This window comes from Nothobranchius furzeri, chromosome 5 (assembly GCF_043380555.1).
Source record: "Nothobranchius furzeri strain GRZ-AD chromosome 5, NfurGRZ-RIMD1, whole genome shotgun sequence".
NCBI lineage: Eukaryota > Metazoa > Chordata > Actinopteri > Cyprinodontiformes > Nothobranchiidae > Nothobranchius > Nothobranchius furzeri.
In genome coordinates, this window is record NC_091745.1 from 73150021 (window position 1) to 73168470 (window position 18450).

Below are 18450 nucleotides of genomic sequence, written 5' to 3' on the forward strand. Positions count from 1 at the left end.
TCCCACAAGGTTCTGTGCTGGGGCCTCTGCTCTTCCTCCTCTATCTGCTTCCTCTTCAGCACATCCTGAGCTCCTTCAAAGGAATCTCCTACCATCTTTATGCAGATGACATCCAACTGTACATCTCCTTTAAGCCCCATGAGATGTCTAAGCTGCAGCTGCTACACACCTGCTTAGACTCTATTGAAACCTGGATGGCTGGGAGCTTTCTACAAATGAATGAAGATAAGACTGAGATCCTCATCTGTGCCCCAGACAAGCTGGTTCCCAAAGTCAGAGACTCTCTTGGTCAGCTTGCTTCCCACACCAAACCTTCTGTAAGGAATCTTGGTGTGACCTTTGATCCAGCTCTCACCCTGGATTCTCATGTCAGTTCTCCTGTTCGCTCTTCCTTCTTCCATCTCAGGAACATTGCTAAGCTGAGTCCCATTCTGTCCCGCTCTGAACTTGAGACATTTCTCCACACCTTCATCTCCTCACGCTTAGACTACTGTAACTCTCTTTTCACGTGTCTGAGCAGAACCTCCCTGAACCGTCTACAGGTGGTTCAGAACGCCTGTGCTCGGCTTCTGACCAAGTCCTCCAAACACACCCACATCACCCCGCTTCTCCTCCAGCTTCACTGGCTGCCAGTCAACTTCAGGGTTCATTTCAAGATCCTGGTTCTGGTCTATAGGGCCTTACATGGACAAGCACCATCTTACATCTTATTCCCTACACCCCCAGCAGGTCCCTGAGGTCCAGTGATCAAAGCCTACTGGTTGTGCAGCACCAGGCTAAAGACCAACGGTGACAGATCATTTGCTGCTGTGGCCCCCAGACTCTGGAACTCTCTCCCCCTGAGCCTGAGATCAGTGGACTCAGTGGTCTCCTTTAAAAAGCAGCTGAAGACTCACTTGTTCAAGCTGGCTTTTGTATGACCTTCTTCACCACTCTCTTTATTCTGCTCTCCCCACCTATTCCACCTTCCTCAGGATCCACTGATTTCCGTCTTTCCTGTTCACTCTCTCTTTCTTTACATTTTTAAATCACAACTGTCTGTTTTTTGCTCATTTAAAATATTTTTTAACCATTTTCTAAATTCTTTTTTTTTTACATATTTTTTTGTGTTTTTGTGAAGAGCCTTGTTATTTTTCTTCTTCTTCTTCTTCTTCTTCTTCTTCTTCTTCTTCTTCTTCTTCTTCTTCTTCTTCTTCTTCTTCTTCTCTCAATGTGGAGGAGCAGCTCTGAGCCCCTTCTGGATGACCAAGCTTCTCACCGTATCTCTAAGAGAAAGCCCAGGCATCCTGTGGAGAAAACAAGTTTTGGTTAATTGTATCATTCTTTGGGTCACTGCCAAAGCTCGTGGCCATAGATGAGGGTTGGAACATAGATCGACCAGTAAATTGAGAGTGTAGCCTTCCAGGTCAACTCTGTATTCACCAGGACAGACCAGTACAACACCCACGTCACTGTAGATGCAGCACCAATCTGCATGTTGATCTCTTGCTCTGTCTTGGTTAACCTGAGATACTTAAACTTCTTCACTTGAGGCAGGAACTCATCCCTGACCCAGAGAAGGCATTTTACCCTTTTCCTACTCAGGATCATGGTCTTTGATGTAGAGGTGGTTATTTCCATCCTGGGCGCTTGACAATCAGCTGCAAACCACTCCAGCGGAAGCTGGAGATCACGTTCTGATGAAGCCAACAGGACCACATCACATGCAAAAAGCAGAGACCTGATCCTTGAACCAAAACAACAGAATTGCTGACAAACGCCAGCCTTGGTGGAGTCCAGCTCTCGCAAACGAGCCCGATTGACGGCGACGCGGACCAAGCTTTGACATCGGTCATACAGAGCCCGTATAAGAGGGCCTGGTACCCCATACCCCTGGAGTACCCCCAACATGGACCCCAGAGGACTTAGGTAAATTACAAAACACATGTAGATTGATTGGGTGAAGTCCCACACACACCCCAGGACCCCCTAATGATACAGAGCTGGTCCACAATACAGCCTTGCAGAAAAGTAGCCATATTGTATACCCTTTATTACATAAATGAGTCACTTACCGATAGAAATCATGCTAATGTCATCACAGTAAGTAATTCCTAAGAAGCATTTGTTTTTTTCTATGGTAGAATTCAAAATCACTCGTAAATAGGCCCCACGAGGGATGCAACAACACGCCTCTGGCGTGTGGAAAGAGCAACAAATATTCTACATTAAATAATTCCTCAGTGACTTTTCAGAGAAGGTCGTCTCGTGTGAAAACTCCTTTGAGCCCGATCACTCATCAGCACAGGCTCTATATAGTTTCAGTCAGTACTCGTGAATGGCAGCAGCTCTCTGGCTCACTGAGATACTGAAAGCTGTGATTTAGTTAGAGAAGCTGGTTGTCACAACAGAGGCCTTAAGCCCCCTGTGGTGTGAGCATTAACGAGCATATCGGTGGTGGACACAGCAGCGCTGCTATAGAAACCTGAGCAGAGACAACAAGCTGTGATAGCAGCCATGTGTTTGTGTTACATAATGCACAGTTGCAATAATCCTCCAGTATGTGCGTACTACATGAACTCTGTGGACGTGAACGGAAAGAGTAGGAGGGTGTGAGAACTCTGGTAGCTAAAGCAGAGGCCTGACCTCCTGCTGGTGCGAAACGGGAAACAGAGTACAGTACAAAGCAGGTGTCATGGTTTCAGCTGTTAGCTGTGTTATTTTGTGGTGATTTAAAATAAAACATTCACAAAAATTTTAAAAAGGGGACTGTTAAAAGAGGGAGTGAGGAAAAACGAAGGAACACAAAATACATGAAAAGCTCGACTATTTAAAAAAGCCCTGTGATATAAGTGATTCTGCTGGAGGAAATTCACTATTAAATGAGAGACAGCTGGTGGAAATGATGTGTAAATAATTCAGATTATGAGGACGCGGTCCTGCCGCAAGTGGAGGAGTTTAAGTTTCTCAGGGTCTTGTTCACGAGTGAGGGAAAGAGGGAGCGTGAGATCGACAGGCAGATTGGTGCCGAAAGGCAATGCTCTTGAGTTACCGTTCCCTCACCTATGGTCACGAGCTTTGGGTAATGACCGAAAGAACGAGATCACGGATACAAGCGGCTGAAATGAGTTTTCTCCGCAGGGTGGCTGTGCTCTCTCTCAGAGATAAGGTGAGAAGCTCGGTCATCTGGGAGGGGCTCGGAGTAGATCTGCTGCTCCTCCATGTCGAGAGGAGCCAGTTGGCATCTGGTCAGGATGGAAGCTTCCCTGGTGAGGTTTTCCAGGCACGTCCAACCGGGAGGAGGCCTAAAGGGAGACCCAGGACACGTTGGAGGGACTATGTCTCTCACCTGGCCAGGGAACGCCTTGGGATTCCCCTGGAAGAGCTGGAAAAAGTGACTGGGGAGAGGGAAGTCTGGGCCTCTCGACTTAGGCTGCTGCCCCCATGACCCGACTCCGGATAAGCGGATGAAAATGGATGGATGGATAATTCAGATTGCATGTAGGCACACAAAGCAAAGCAGTTTTTAACACTTTAAAAGTGGATTTTAGTGATTGTGTGAGTAAACCATACCAACCTCACCCTGAACAGCACTCTGCTGACAAAAACCGTACTTAACAGTTTTGTGGAGCGGGTAGGCACCCTATAGGGGAGCGCTGTTAGCTGTTATGCTAATTGTTATGTGGATGACTGATTGTGCTGTGAAGCGCCTTGAGGGGATTTTAGAACCTTAAGAAGGCGCTATACAAACACAAGTCATTTACCATTTATGCTAGCAGTTAGCCTTTTTGGTTCGATGATCATCAGTAAAAATAAGAAGAAAAATAAATTTTCTGTTTTGTTGGCATCACGCTTGAGCCTGCACGTAAAGCTTCAGAAGCAAAAGAGCTAAAACCACAGAAAATATCGGCACAGATTACGCTAGTTTAAGGAACCAAAAGTAAGTTATGAACTGACCTGGCTTTGTTGCTGCTGGACTTGTAAGTAATAATATTTTTGTCCAGTGATGGGGATCTTTTTACTTAGAGTGTTATTCAAGTATTAGTGTTAGCTTGTTGTTAGCATTAGCTGCAGAAAGCTGCTGTAGAGGTGTTTATGACAGTTGTAGTTGTAAGTTTCAACCAGGAGGGAGGAGCAGCAAACCCTAGTGTTACTGTAAAAGGCTCAGGGGTCTCATTTATCAAACATTGAGTAGAATCCTTACTAAAACCGTACTTAAGCTGAGCAAAAAAAATGTACTTACGCCAAGTAGGTTTGTGATCTATCAAACATGGAGTACGCACAGCTGCACACAATCTCCGCTTCATACATCAGAGACTAGAATGTTTCTCAACTGCTTTTAGTCACATCCCGCCCTCACCACGCCCACTTACTGCCATAAATGGTCAATGCAAAGGGCCTTATGGATCTCATGCATATACATAAGCCGGCTGTTGCAGCGTTCCACCACTGACATGGCGACCTTAGATCAAGGCAGATCAAGGAAGCGCAATTTCACAGGAGCAGAAATGAAGGTACCTGTGGGTGAGGTGGAGAAGTGAAATGAAGTGCTTTTGCAAAACAAATAAGAGAAAATCCACGGAGTGGCACAGCGTTGCTGAAGCCGTCAATGTTGTGAATTCTTCAGAGAGATCTGTGGCAGATAGAAAAAAGTTAATGGTCCAATCAGGAGCTGATCCCCAGACTCCCAGGTGAAAGTCCCATGCACTAACCAGTCAGCCAAACGGAGATCTCCCCTGTACAAGTAGCCAGGGCGCATGATCAATCGGGTCACAGCGACAGGACACTCACTGTTACAGACGCATGACATTCTGTCTCAATCTGTCCCCCTGCTGATATTCTGCATTCCATAATCTGCGCTTCAGGCTGTGTGTGTGTGTGTGTGTGTGTGTGTGTGTGTGTGTGTGTGTGTGTGTGTGTGTGCGTGTGTGTGCGTGCGTGCGCATGTGTGTGTGTGTGCATGCGTGCGCATGTGTGTGTGTGTGTGTGCGTGTGTGTGCGTGCGTGCGCATGTGTGTGTGTGTGTGCGTGTGTGTGCGTGCGTGCGCATGTGTGTGTGTGTGCATGCGTGCGCATGTGTGTGTGTGTGCATGCGTGCGCATGTGTGTGTGTGTGTACGCGCGCGTGTGTGGGGTCTTGTTCTGTGTGAAAACGAAGCGGTACAAGTGATAATGCTGCAGGATTTCATAATTTTATTCTTCTCAGCAGCAGCACTGCAGGTGCTCTCCATGTCCAAAATGTGCGTAAGCCAGGTCCTTAGTCAACTTAAAGTTGCGCACATTTTTCCGTTACGTTTTCTTTAGTAAATTCCAAAGTTTGCGTGGAAAGTTGCTTACGCAGTTTTCCGACCCGTTTTGTGCGTAAGCAAGCTTGATAAATGAGACCCCTGGGCTTCACTGGAGCAGAACTATAGAGTTTATCAGATCCCCAATATTCCTGTTGTTTGGACAAAATGTTAGATAATCCCATGTTGACAATGATTTCTTCAGGAATGTGTTAGTAAATAATCCTGGGATCGAAACGCCTTGTTCACACTGAGTACGAAACGGATGCGGTCCGATGTCCGTACAGCTTCGGGATGGACCGCCATTCCCACCAACTGCGGTTCATGTGGTGAACATCTCCAGAAATTTGCTCTCGCAGGAGCGTAAAACGATTATAAATTCAACAAACTACATTTAAAGATATACTTGTGAAAATAATGTGAACTATCATACACTGTGAACTGATACTGTGTTCATTAATAACTGAACCACGTCTCACTTCCTGTCTGCCTGTAATCGTTTAACTTCATGTCAATCAGTGTCCAGAAAAAATAGACTCCACGTAGAAATTTTCTAGAGCTCCGCATCTGGTTTCACAACGCACTGGAACTGGTGTGAAAGCTCTGATTGGGTTCATTGATAATCTGTCTGTGAGAAAGACTGATTCATGGTGAATGGGGTTTAAATGATTAACTGGTGCATTAATCAACAAATGTTGGATTCAGCTGGATCGATGACCATTTCCACATGAATGCCATGGAGCATGAAGTCTCCTGAAGGAGGTTCTGATTAGGCTTGATGACGAACAGCTGTGAAACCTGCTGAAATGACTCATTTATGTTTATGTTTATTTATTTAGCAGACGCTTTTATCCAAAGCAACTTACAATTTATAACCTATAGGGCGTGTTGTGATCTGTGGGGGGAACCGGAGTACCCGGAGGAAACCCACGCATGCATGGGGAGAACAAGCAACTCCACGCAGAAAGGCCGCAGCCGAGTTTCGAACCTGCAACCTTCGTGCTGCGAGGCAACAGTGCTAACCACTGCGCCACCATGCAGCCCATTTAAGTGTCACCTGTACAGGTTTCGCTTTCCCTGGGTGACAGCAACAATGGAAGTTAAGGCTGATTCATGCTTCTCCGTCTGCATCAGTGCAGAGACACGCAACGCCATTATCCGTCCTCACGTAGGGCCCCGGCAGGCACGCAAGTACGTACAGAGTCGAGCCCACTTTTTTAAACATCCGTCTGTTGAGACGGAGAATGCAAGCTTGTGATTGGTCAGGATGCCTCTGTTGTCTACACCACCTCCATTGCGCCCTCAAAAACAAAGAGAGCCAAGGATAACTAGCGGCAGACACGGAGAAGCTTGAAGAATACCTCGCGACAAAACTCTAAAATATGAACGTTTAATTCCCCCGTGACTGGAGGAGTGAAAAGATACGCGGCAAGCGTTTTATTTGTGGACGGAAATGACAGGAAACATGGGTTTAGAGGTGGTGAGAACAAGAAGAGGTGGAGGAGAATGAGACAAATTTGTCTGTGTTAAAAAGTCTCTTATATGCAAAAAAACAATATAAACACACTATCTTGGACCGATACTTGACAGGATACCACAGAACAGCGCTACGCCCTCTATTGTCCTGGCGGGGAATTGCTTTGCAACACTCCCCAGGAGACGGAGAAGTATGAGAGCAAAACGCTTCCGATAATCCGTGCGTGTCTGTCCCTGTTGGAGCTGACGGAGAAGCATGAATCAGCCTTTAGTTGGGTTTTACTGTGCTGCGTGCTGGTAGCTTGTCTTGCTACAGGTTTGTTTTACTTTTAAAGGGTTAATTTAATTTAGTGCAAAAAGAAACTGTTGTTGAGTTGTGATCCACAAATTGTACTGGGTTTATTTTAGAAATTTTCTGTTCTGTTTACAGGCTTCTCTTTGCAAAATGCTAAAAGTCAAAAAGTTGGAGTGATGCTGGAGAGTGCGGGTAAGTGACTTCAGTGGTTGGAACGGTTTAGAAATTGAACTGCCTGATTGCCCATTGCTAAATGCTATTATCTTATACAGGCATGTCTCCTATTGCATCACTAAAAAAATGCACCTCAAATCCAGTCGATGTAGTCCATGTTGAGTGATCAAGGTAAGCAGATTTCAGAAGCACTAAAATTAGTTTTCGATGGCACTACAAGGAAGAAACTAATTATTTTTTACCTTTTCAGAGCTGGAAACTAACGAAGTGAAAACGAACAATTGTTTGGAAAACTTGCAAGTTCAGAAATGAAAACGAGAGCACGTATTTGGCAGAAGGTGTACACTTCGAGGATGAGTCCGGCTGCAACGAGACGACCGTGGGCGGAGGCGACGAGGACGGCGACCGTGGGCGGCGGCGACGAGGACGGCGACGGTGTCTAAAATCTACCACTTTCTAACCTCACTTGTGTAAAACTCCTTGATCTAACCTTTTCTGTCAAATGTCTTAATGACAAGGTGACTCCCTGGCTTGGCTTATCTTTGCTGAAGGGACCATGCAATAAAAATTCTAACGCTAATTAAAGCCAGTGTTATTTGAGGTCTGAGTTTGTTAGGATCCCTGAGGAGTTCCTGTGTAAAACAAAACGCAATCAAACCAGCAATAAAGTTCAGTATATTTGAAATGCTGGAAATTTTTGATAAGATGACCTCTAATGATTCAATCAATGATGCCACTTTAATTCTGTTCTAGGGTATTCCAGAGACTAAAACCTGAAGGAGGGGTAAAGAGGTGTTTACTTAAAAGTGACACCTGAGGAAAAGGAATGAAGACTTCATGTGCTGTGAAATAGTAACAGGGTTGTACATTAGCAGAGGGAGAGGGGCACACAGGGAAGGTGGGGGAGAGGGTTGGAATACCTCGTAACTGGTTCATGCATGTTAGCCAGAATGACGGCGGAGGGAGGGTGTTGGCACCAGAGTGGGAAAAGAGCGAGCTCAAGTGTGTCTCCTGGGGAGAGGAACACAGCCTATATCTGAGTTTCCAGTAAACATTGAGCGTCTTTAAAGCTGCTGGACAAGAACCACAGAGCAGAAGCTTGAAGTTCAACTCTCGGTGTCAGCAGCAGCCAAATTTCGGAGGTTCTGATTAGATGATGAAAAGAATCAATGCAGACTGAACAAAGATCATCCAACTGAATCAAAAATGACAGTAAGTAAACATTTTTCTTGTCATTTCACCAAGCTCAGTTTGAGATCACCTCTTACTTGAGTCGTTTTTACTTCCAAGGACTTTGCAAACTTGTCTTGGTTAGTACTTCAGTTTAGTGAATATCTGAGTTTTCTTTGGAATATGGCGTCCTCGACCCAGTTCTCCTACCTGGCTGTGATGGACAGCATAGTGTGCTGTAAATTAAGAAAATTAATAAAGTACTAATTGCAAGGTGTCTAAAACAAACATTCGATGCTCAAAAAAAACTGAATTATTAAATAAGAAAAACTAGAAGATCCTGATTGAAATGAGTGTAGTTAGTCTATGAAAGTTTTTTTTTAGCTCTTCTGGAACCAATTGGTGCCAAAAAGTTGACATAGGTGGTTATCACAGATCCAAACTGAAAACAAAGCACCTAAAGCTCATATTTAAAACTGATGCATCCTGAGAGTTTTGAAGCTTTTTTTAATGCCTGAATAATTAAAAATTTTTAATTGCTAAATTAAGAAGGGGTGTAGAAGCAGCTGTAGAATTAAGAAACAAAGTCTGAAGAAAACAACTAAAGAATACAAGTTTTAATCTTTGACATAAAAATACAAATAAGGATTTTTCTTCACTGTAAATGCATTTACTTTTGCACGTGCAATCACATTTTTACTCATTTACATACATGCAATGACTGCTAAATTGCACAGACACAATGGAAACATGCCGTTGAAGACTTTCAGCTTTATGTGTCAAATAATTTCACCAGACCTCAAACTTGTTACGATATCAGCTCAATTAGAGCTGCTAATGCAACCCTGTACCACTTGCTGTTTTATGCCAAAGGCCATAAAATAACAGTTAATCAGGTCAGCTTATGTGCTCCTGATGCAACTTTTAGATGACTCGGCACCAAACAGAAGCGCTGAATCCTTTAACCAAACTGTGACCTGATTAAAAACAATTTCCTAAACAGAATATCTCTATTTCATTTATGTGTTGAATGAAAGGCAGCTGCAGGACATTAACAGTGCTGTGGATAACAATCAGCTGAGGTTTCAGGACAGCACTACACTTAATTTCTTGAACTGCACCATATATATTAAATGCATGACTGAAAACACATTTTAGGTTATTATGCTAGCTGTGTTTTACAAGCTTGTGACTTCCTCTATGCTCTTATTTAGAAAGGTGAAATTGTGCACAAGAATCCCAGAATAATCTGGTTCTAGTAACACTTGTGCATATCAGCTCACCTTTGCTGCACATAAAGCCGATTATTCTATAGTTTCTGAAATTATGAGTCGTTTTGTGTGTTGGTGATGAAAGACTCAGACATTCCTGTGGAAATGCAACATGTGGGAAGGTCACAAGTACAAATATGTAATCCACCTCTGATCGTTTTATCTTTTGTGCTAGGCTGCGTGCTTTAGCTGTTCACACCTGTCATATTTACTGGAGCATGTGTTCGAGGGGTGGTCAACATCAAAGGGAATTGTCACAAAATCGAGGATGATGATGGAAACACTGAGTAAATGACTGGGACAAATGTTCTTATTGTTTTAGAGACATGTCAGGGATTTATTCATCAGTAACAAGCTTGTCCGCTATTTCCATCAAAGTGTAATATCAGAAATGATCTTTGTCGGTTTTTACTCTTTTAATGACACAACTTTTAGATCCCATACACATCAAACTCTTCAGCTTCTTCTCTTACTCAAACGTCACAATATGGCAGAGCCGACGTTTAGTTTTTGAGATGGTTTGTTTGGTGCAACTGGCCTAATTTAAATGAACAGAGCAGTTTCCTGCTCCTCTGCCCTACTGGTTGAAAGTGGAATTACAACTGTGGTAGTCAACCCTACTGCAGGCTGCTGTAGCTAGCGCTTACAACAAGCTAATGCTAACATGAGCGAACTAATACTAAAATAAACCACAAAGCATGAAGCAACAAAGCCAGGTCACCATCAGTCTGGGATTTTGTAGCCTTTTACAGCTTTGGCTCCCTCAAGCTAGCGTAGGCCTGACCAGTGTTCACTCTGGGTTTAGCGCTTTGCTTCACCTTCAAAGTCATTACTCTTTTACTTTTACTTCCAGGCTGCCAACAAAAAACAAACTTCTTAGTTTTCTTCTTCTTGTGCTTTTTATTGGCAGTCGGTGAACTGAAAATGCCAACTGCTATCATAACAGCTAACAGCGATACAGCAGGTTAAGCAGGAGCGCCCCCTACAACCCCTACCTGCTCCATAAAACTATCAAGTGTGGTTTTTAGTCAGCAGATTGGTGCAGAGTGGTGTTAAATATGAAACCGGTCAAGTTTATAACTCGACAATCACTGTGATCAATGTTAACGCCGTAGCTTACATTTTAAACTATTTAATGTTACTTTAAATTGAAGCAATTGTCTTATTTTGCACAGATAATGTTTATGTTTTAAATGATAGGAGGCGTGTGATGTTAGTTACCTAAAATAACTTAGTTTGTCTTTTTTATGAGGGGTTGACCCTGCATTTATTAGTTTATATCAGTGTCGGAAATTAGGCGTTAGACTAAATCGGTATATCGGATATCAGCAAAAAAAGCCGACATCTAACATTCCTAATTAGTAAAGATCACACCAGATTAGAACTAGAGATAATCAACACAACATATAACATTATCAAACAAATCCCACAAGCTTTGATATCCTTCCATACAGTTCCCTAAAGCAGGAAAACTCACGAACGTTTGACGAAACGTATACGAGACTTCATGTGCTCCAAGTCTCCTCCAGTTTCAGGCCCATGTGCAGCTGCAGGAGCACACTTGATTCTTTGTAGTTATCTGTCACCACATCCTGGTGAAGCTCTTATTTCTCTTGATGCTACAGAACCAAATCCCGAGCCCGATCACGGCGATGACTGGATTTGTGTGTCTGTTTTGCATGTGTCCAGGCTGCAGCAGGTCAGGAACTTGACGAGCTATGCTTCCTGTCAGCGCAGTCCTTGCCCAGTCTGAAGGTATCCAAACACTTCCAGGTGCTAAAGCTTCTGGGACAGGGATCCTACGGAAAAGTCATGCTGGCTGTGCACAGGAAAAGAGGTCAGTGTTTTTTTTTCTGTAATGTAGAAGCTGAATGGGGGGGGGGGGGAGTTAAAGATCTGATTTTGCGTGGGTTTGTTCAACTTTTTGTGCTTCTGGTAACTAAAATATTTTGAGTTGATTGGATGAGCAATTTTAATTTAATAAACTTCAAATGCATGAGTAAAATTTACTAAGAAATTTAATTCAGGAAAACTTAAAATTTTCAGTATCAAAATTAAAAAAAATTGAGGCAATTGACTCCCTCAAAATTTTTTAGATCTGGGAACTTATTCGGGTTTACAGTGTGTTGCTCTGACAAAACGCTTTGAGTTTTCTGGAGTCGAGTTGCAGCATCTGCAGTTAAACTGTGGGACAAAGTTCCTATAGGGAGATTATATTTGCTAACGGTGTAAATGATGGATGAGAAATACAGCCCAATGTTGATTAAATAGTGCATGATTCAACATTATTACTGTTGGCTCTTTTCCATCAGGAACTCCCATGGCTCTGAAGTTCTTCCCACGACAGACCACGTCCCTCACGTCGTTCCTGCGCGAATACAATCTCTCACTCTCCTACTGCACCCATCCTTCTCTGACACGGGCTCTCGGCATCTTCTTCTCCACGCCGTCCTACTACGTTTTTGCCCAGCAGGCGTGTCTCTACGGCGATCTCTACAGCGTCATCGTGTCAGAGGTCAGTCAAGCGGGCTGTTCATGTCCAGAATTTAAATCCCAATAAGTTGCAGGAAAAATATTTAATAAATAGTTTTATTGCATAAAGCAATGTTCATAAAAATTCCTAATCAGTACAGTGAAACGGGTAAAAGTGGTGCTTCAGCTGGCTTTTCATGCACTTTTCTCTGTGGTCACAGCTTATCCAGACTTACAGACCCTCCTCTTCTGCCAGTAAAAACTTCAGAACGTGCTTGATAAGTCTCCAGCAGACCTATTTCTGTGTTTGAGCCTCTGCCAGAAACACAAAAGAGGCCTGATAAGAATAAGAGCACCATGCATGAGGAGAACATCCAGTAAAGTAGGGATTTCCATGAGCACCACAAAGTGTGCTGGTGACGCAGGTTTGATTGAGTATGGGCCAAAAGTGATTCAAAGTCCTGTTCAGTTAGAGTTTGCCTGCCAACCTACAGCATTGACTTTCTTCAACTATGAGGTTTTTTATTTATTTAGAAAATCTAAAACGAGCTCAGTTGGTGCTGATTCACCCCGTTTAAAGGCCAAGTTCACTGGGAAACTGTTTTTTACTTGTTATTTTTGAAATATAAGCAATCACTCTGAGTTTCACATGCAGGCTAAATGTTAAAGTAGTCTTCTGCCTCTATTCCCTGCATTAGCCGCCGATAGAAAATAGATGGCGAAACGCTCCGATTAGAAAAGCCTGTCGGATCTATGTCACACTGCAAATTAGCATTCATGGACTCACCCATCTTTGCTCACGACAGTGGTGTTGGTTTAGCTCCCAGGAAAGAGTAGAGTGCATCTCAGTTAGTAGAAGCTAACGGTTAGCATTAGCAACTCCAGCAAAACTCCTCCAGGCGTGTGTTTTTTGTGGGGATAAAACATCAACATTGCAGAGCAAACAGAGTTAGTGGTAGAGTCGTGTTGCCGTTAAACAGAGACAAAATGTCCGAATTTCAGGAAGTAGACTCCATTTCCTGTCTACTTCCTGAAACAGAAATGCCAGAGCTATTTTTCCTCAGAGATGGACTTAGCAATGAATTCATTTATACTAGAGACCATTGATGTATTCAAAAAATGAGTGAACTTGGTCTTTAATCGCTGGTTCTTCTGGTTGTTCCAGGTTGGGGTGGATGAAGACTGCGTCCAAAGGGTGATGTCCCAGCTGAGTGGTGCCGTCACACACCTCCACTCTCTGGGCTTCGTCCACCGTGACATCAAACCCGAGAACATCTTCCTGTGCGACAGCGCCTGCCGCTGGGTGAAACTGGGTGACTTCGGCCTGGCTCGGGCTGTTGGCACCACGGTTAGAGCTGTGTGGTACGAGTCGCCTTTCTGCACCCCGGAGGTGGAAGCTGTTAAACAGGCTGAGAAGGAGATGGCGTGGAGGTTTAATGAGGGGATTGAGGAGGAGGTGGAGGACATCTGGGTGACGGTTCAGACCTGCATTGACAGCTGGGCTCTCGGTGTGCTGGTCTACTGCCTGCTGACCGGCTGCTTCCCCTGGGGGGAGAGCACTCACGATAATCCTGACTACTGTAAATACAAGAAGTGGTTTGACATCGAGGCTGAAAAGGACAAAGCAAGAGGTGTGAGGTGGAGGGATGAGGAGGACATTGATCATTACTCCATCATGGAGCAGAACCAAAAGGAAAACCCTCCTCCATCACAGTTCGAGGGCCTCAGCCCACTGGTGATGACTCTCTTAAAGGAGCTGCTCCATCCTGAGCCGCAACTCAGAGGAAGTCCTGAGGAGATCCTGAGCTACCTGGGAGGGCCGTGGCTCATGAAGACGGCAAAGGAGGAGTGGAGGAGAGCAGAGGAGGCAGAGAAGGAGGCTAAGAAAATCAGAGAAACGGGAGGAGTAGAAAAAGAGCTGCTCAGGGAGGGAAGAGGAGAGCGATGAAGTTCAGTCTCGTACAGTTTTGTTCATATAAGGTGCTGCTTTTTCACATTTGTAAATATCTCAGATCAGTATGTTAATACTTTTATACTTTGTGTGTATGTGTGTGTGTGTGTGTGTGTGTGTGTGTGTGTGCGCGCGCGCGCATTTTGCTGGTGCACACAATGTGACGCACCCTCAAACTTGGTTTTAGAGGTATGGTGTGCATTAGCATTTGTAAGAAAACACTACGAACATTTCCTTCAAGGTTTTCAAATTTCAGTGAGTAGTTACAGTAATATGATGACTATTCAGTTACAGTTCCTTTAGTTACAACAACTTTTCAGTCAGTTTCAAACTAACTAATTTGCAAAAAGTGTTTTTTTTTTCAGTGACAACATGAAAATATGAGTCTAAACTTCTCTTTACAGCTTCACTTATTATTGCTTAGGCTCTGCCCTCAGCAGGAGGCCCACAGGGGGCCAAGCTTTCTGTCGGGGCCACCCTTGGGCCCCTCCTAGAACCGCCCCTGACTGTGAACAAATGGCCTTCTGCTGCTTTTGCTTCAGAATTTTCTGTTTAAACTTGTTGCACAGTGGCTGTTTAATACTTTATTCTTATAAGTTTCTAACAAAAACACAATCTAGGTGCATATTTTTATTTTCTTAACTTAGTTCATTACAAATAAAGTCTGAAATTATTTTTGGGCTTATTTTGACGTTTCTATTTTCACTCTGAGCTCACGTGTGTTTAATGAATGTGAACTCAAAACCTGGATTTTGTCATTTCTGTACGTTTCTACACACATCTCAATAAAATGAAATATTTCAAAAAGGGTTTCAGTGAGAGATTTGTGTTTATTGCACAACTGACAAGCACATCTAAAAATGGAGCAAACGGTATTTCTTGACATTATAACCAGGAGGCTCTTCTTCCAGGTCTGCTGCTGTTGACCTGCTAAGAGACATGACTAACATCTAAGCCTAAAGTTGTCCATGATAGGTGGCCGATGGAAACACTTTGACACCTGCGGATGCACGAGTGTGACTTCTGTGCTTTTGGCCAGCGTCACAACAAGTTCTGGCTACGACAAAATGTGTGCAGAGACATCCTTTGATGCCGCTGCCAATGCAAAGCACTTGTCACATCATAAAAACTATAAAATTCTCTCATTTCGTCGCAACTCTGACGATAAATTAAATTCAGCACTTTGCGACGTGTACAAAATCCCGGTCTGTGTTTGGAGAGTGTCCCTGTTAGTAGCAACTGCTAATGTGCAGCAGGAACGTGCCAGCAGGGCCTCTGCTGACCTCCCCGCTGAGGGTCACTCTCTCCAGATGGATTTATAAATAGATCCCAGGCCCATCTATTCACACAGCGTGCACATCACTGCCTCCCTCTGACTATCTGGAACCCACAGGCCTCTAAAGTCAGGCCAATCTTATCAGCTTGTCCGTTTATGCCTTCAGCTCGCTTTTGCTTTCATCTCAGCACTTTGCGCTGATTATTGTTTGACCCCGCCCCCTCTTTATAACTTGTCTTTTCTGTCATCTTCCCGTCAGATCTCCTTCAGACTCTGACCCTCATTTAGATGGCATCGACTTGCAGAGATCTTGGACCAGGACCTTCAAATCTCATCCTGATCTAAAATAATGCAAAACAAAACAATTTATTATTTATTATTCTAGACTTGCATATATGTATTGTCTGGATGTTCAAATGTGGTCTTAGAGGTTTCCAGCTGATGCTGCCAGAGTTCTGCTGAGATTTGAGAGTAGAGATCATGTTTCTTTAATTTTAGCATCACTGCATTAGAAAGATCCAGAGTTAAAATCAAAAATTCACCTTTAACCTACGGAGCTCTAAAGGACGAAACTTAACCTACTAACGAAGATCCAGATGTTCCCGACAGAAAATTGTTGTAAGGCTGCTAGTTTTGATTCCTTGAGTTTCTAAAAGTAGAACAGGAGGCAGATCTTTCAGTTTTCAGGCTCCCCTCTTGTAGAGTCAGTGTCCAGTTTTAAGTCTCGGCTTAAATGGGAAATAATACACAAAACTCACATTTTTGTATCATTTTTTGTTGCCATGTGGGTTTCTACCTCTTCTATAAACCAGATGTGACAAAAACACGTTTTCTGTCAGTGTTTGGTTTTAGTAATTATGTGTCTTAAAGAAGGTGTTTTAAAAAGTCTTCATTTATGACATCACAAGTGGAGAAATTAGCATATAACCATCTGTTGCGTGCAAAAGAGGGCTGTTTCTGGAGGAGCAGCAGCTCTAATCAAAGTCCCTCCCAGATATCAGAGCTTCTCAGCTCATAGCAGCCTGAGCGGGAGATGGATGGGTGTGGCCAGCTCCAGCATTTTTTTCTTAAAGTAATAGAGCCCTGACACGGCTAATTCTGGAAGGTACTGAAACTGTCAAAAACTAAAATTGCTGTCACTCATTTATGTGAGATGGATTTTATGCAAAGACCTTTATGAACATGTTTTGTATTGACCATAGGACAATATGGCTCATTTTACTTTGTGGCTTATTTAATATCAATTGGGTTGTGTTAGCATTAGCTGTTTTTAGCGCGAGCTTCAGAAGGCTGCAGCTAATTTAATTCCACTTTCAACCAGCAGAAAAGCTGTGGAAGACTCATTTATTCAATACATTTGCTGTGGTCTCTAGTAGGAATAAATGCCTTGTAAGTCGCGTCACAGCTGAGGTTCGGACGGTAGGTTTTGGAGTCTTATTTCCCGATATTTGCACATCTTGCACCGGATTGGATAACAGCAACATGACTCTACGACTGACTAGCAACATTGATGTTTTATCTCCACAAAAAACACAAGCCTGGAGGAGCTTCTGCTGTGTGGTGTAGTTGCTAACGCTAATGGTTAGCTTCTACTAGCCGAGATGTTCTCTGCTGTTTCTTGAATGCTAAACCAATAACAGCCTTCCCTGTCATGAAGCAAGATGGGTGAGTCCAGTGACAGTGTGGCGTAGATCTGTCAGACTTTTCAAATCCTAGAGTTTCACCGTCTATTTTCTATCAGAAGCTAATGCAGGAGTAGTTGCGTGATACATTTCTAATGGCTATGGCTGAATGGGGGGGTCAAAGGCCATAGGACCGATATCAGTCCCAGCAGACCACGTGCCGTAACATCCCTAGGTATGATGCTGAACCCAAGACCCAAAGTGCCCCCCCCCCCCCCCCCCCCCACACACACACACACACACACACACATTCACTTTCCGCGCGGTGATGCGGCTCGCGGATGGAACGCGCTTCACAACTTGCAGCGTTTATGGTTCATGCGGCTTGTCTCTGCGGTGAGCCAATATTCTCCCAAACTGTAGGGGGCAGCATGGAGCTCTACGGCATGCATCCAACACTACACCATAGTAGAAGTAAAAATTACTGTTGTTTACAACATGTCATTCCAGCATTTTTAACAGCGTCCTCGTCTTTTCCGACAGTGCGAGCTATTTCTCTCCAAGAAGTATTAACAACATGTTGATCACGGTGATCTTTGAGAGCTGAATCATACAAATGTCTGTATTTACGAACCTCTGCCATACTAGTTCTTGCCGGTCCGCCATGTTTTTCCTCGTCTGACCGTCCGTGTGGTTAGAAAATTTCCTAGGTGCGCAGTGCGGAAATTTTGGGCCGTGCGGAGGCGCTGTGGAGGGGCGTGGTTGTTAAAATGACGCAACTTTTCCGCGCGGAGCCGTGCGGACCTCGTGGACGCGTCAAGCATGAACCAACCTTTAAGGAGCTGTGGGCAGTAATTTGCATCACGCCTGGGGGTGGGGGGTGGGGGTGGGGGACTTTGGGTCTTGGGTTCAGCATCTTACCTAGGGATGTTACGGCACGTGGTCTGCTGGGACTGGATATCGATCCTATGGCCTTTGACCTCCCCATTCAGCCATAGCCATTAGAAATGTATGCGTTGCGGAAATTTTGGGCCGTGCGGAGACGCGGTGGAGGGGTGTGGTTGTTAAAATGACACAATTTCGCCACGCGGAGCCGTGCGAACCTCGCAGACGTGTCAAGCATAAACCAACCTTAACCACGTGGACGGTCGGACGCAGAAAAACATGGCGGACCGGCAAGAACTAGTATGGCAGAGGTTCGTAAACACAGACATTTGTATGATTCAGCTCTCAAAGATCACCGTGATCAACATGTTGTTAATAATTCTTGGAGAGAAATAGCTCGCACTGTCGGAAAAGACGAGGACGCTGTTAAAAACTGCTGAAATGCCATGTTGTAAACAACGGTTTTTACTTCTACTATGGTGTAGTGTTGGATGCATGCCGTAGAGCTCCATGCTGCCCCCTACAGTTTGGGAGAATATTGGCTCACAGCAGAGACAAGCCGCATGAACCATATAACGCTGCGAGTTGTGAAGCG

At 44.1% G+C, this 18450-nt stretch overlaps 1 protein-coding gene across 1 annotated transcript; it reads left to right on the forward strand.

Annotated features, from left to right (window-relative positions):
* The first annotated feature begins 8157 nt into the window (after window positions 1-8157).
* On the forward strand, window positions 8158-14882 carry sbk3 (SH3 domain binding kinase family, member 3). The gene is made up of 4 exons (XM_015950141.3): window positions 8158-8420; window positions 11339-11486; window positions 11962-12164; window positions 13287-14882. The coding sequence occupies exons 1-4, from the start codon at window positions 8415-8417 to the stop codon at window positions 14067-14069; spliced, it is 1140 nt and encodes a 379-aa protein (XP_015805627.1). The 5' UTR covers window positions 8158-8414; the 3' UTR covers window positions 14070-14882.
* The last annotated feature ends 3568 nt before the right edge of the window (window positions 14883-18450 follow it).

Coding starts and splice junctions, on each gene's coding strand:
- sbk3 (XM_015950141.3), top strand. Junction 11,487..11,961: donor GGCTGTGCACAGGAAAAGAG/GTCAGTGTTTTT, acceptor CTTTTCCATCAG/GAACTCCCATGGCTCTGAAG. Junction 12,165..13,286: donor ACAGCGTCATCGTGTCAGAG/GTCAGTCAAGCG, acceptor TGGTTGTTCCAG/GTTGGGGTGGATGAAGACTG.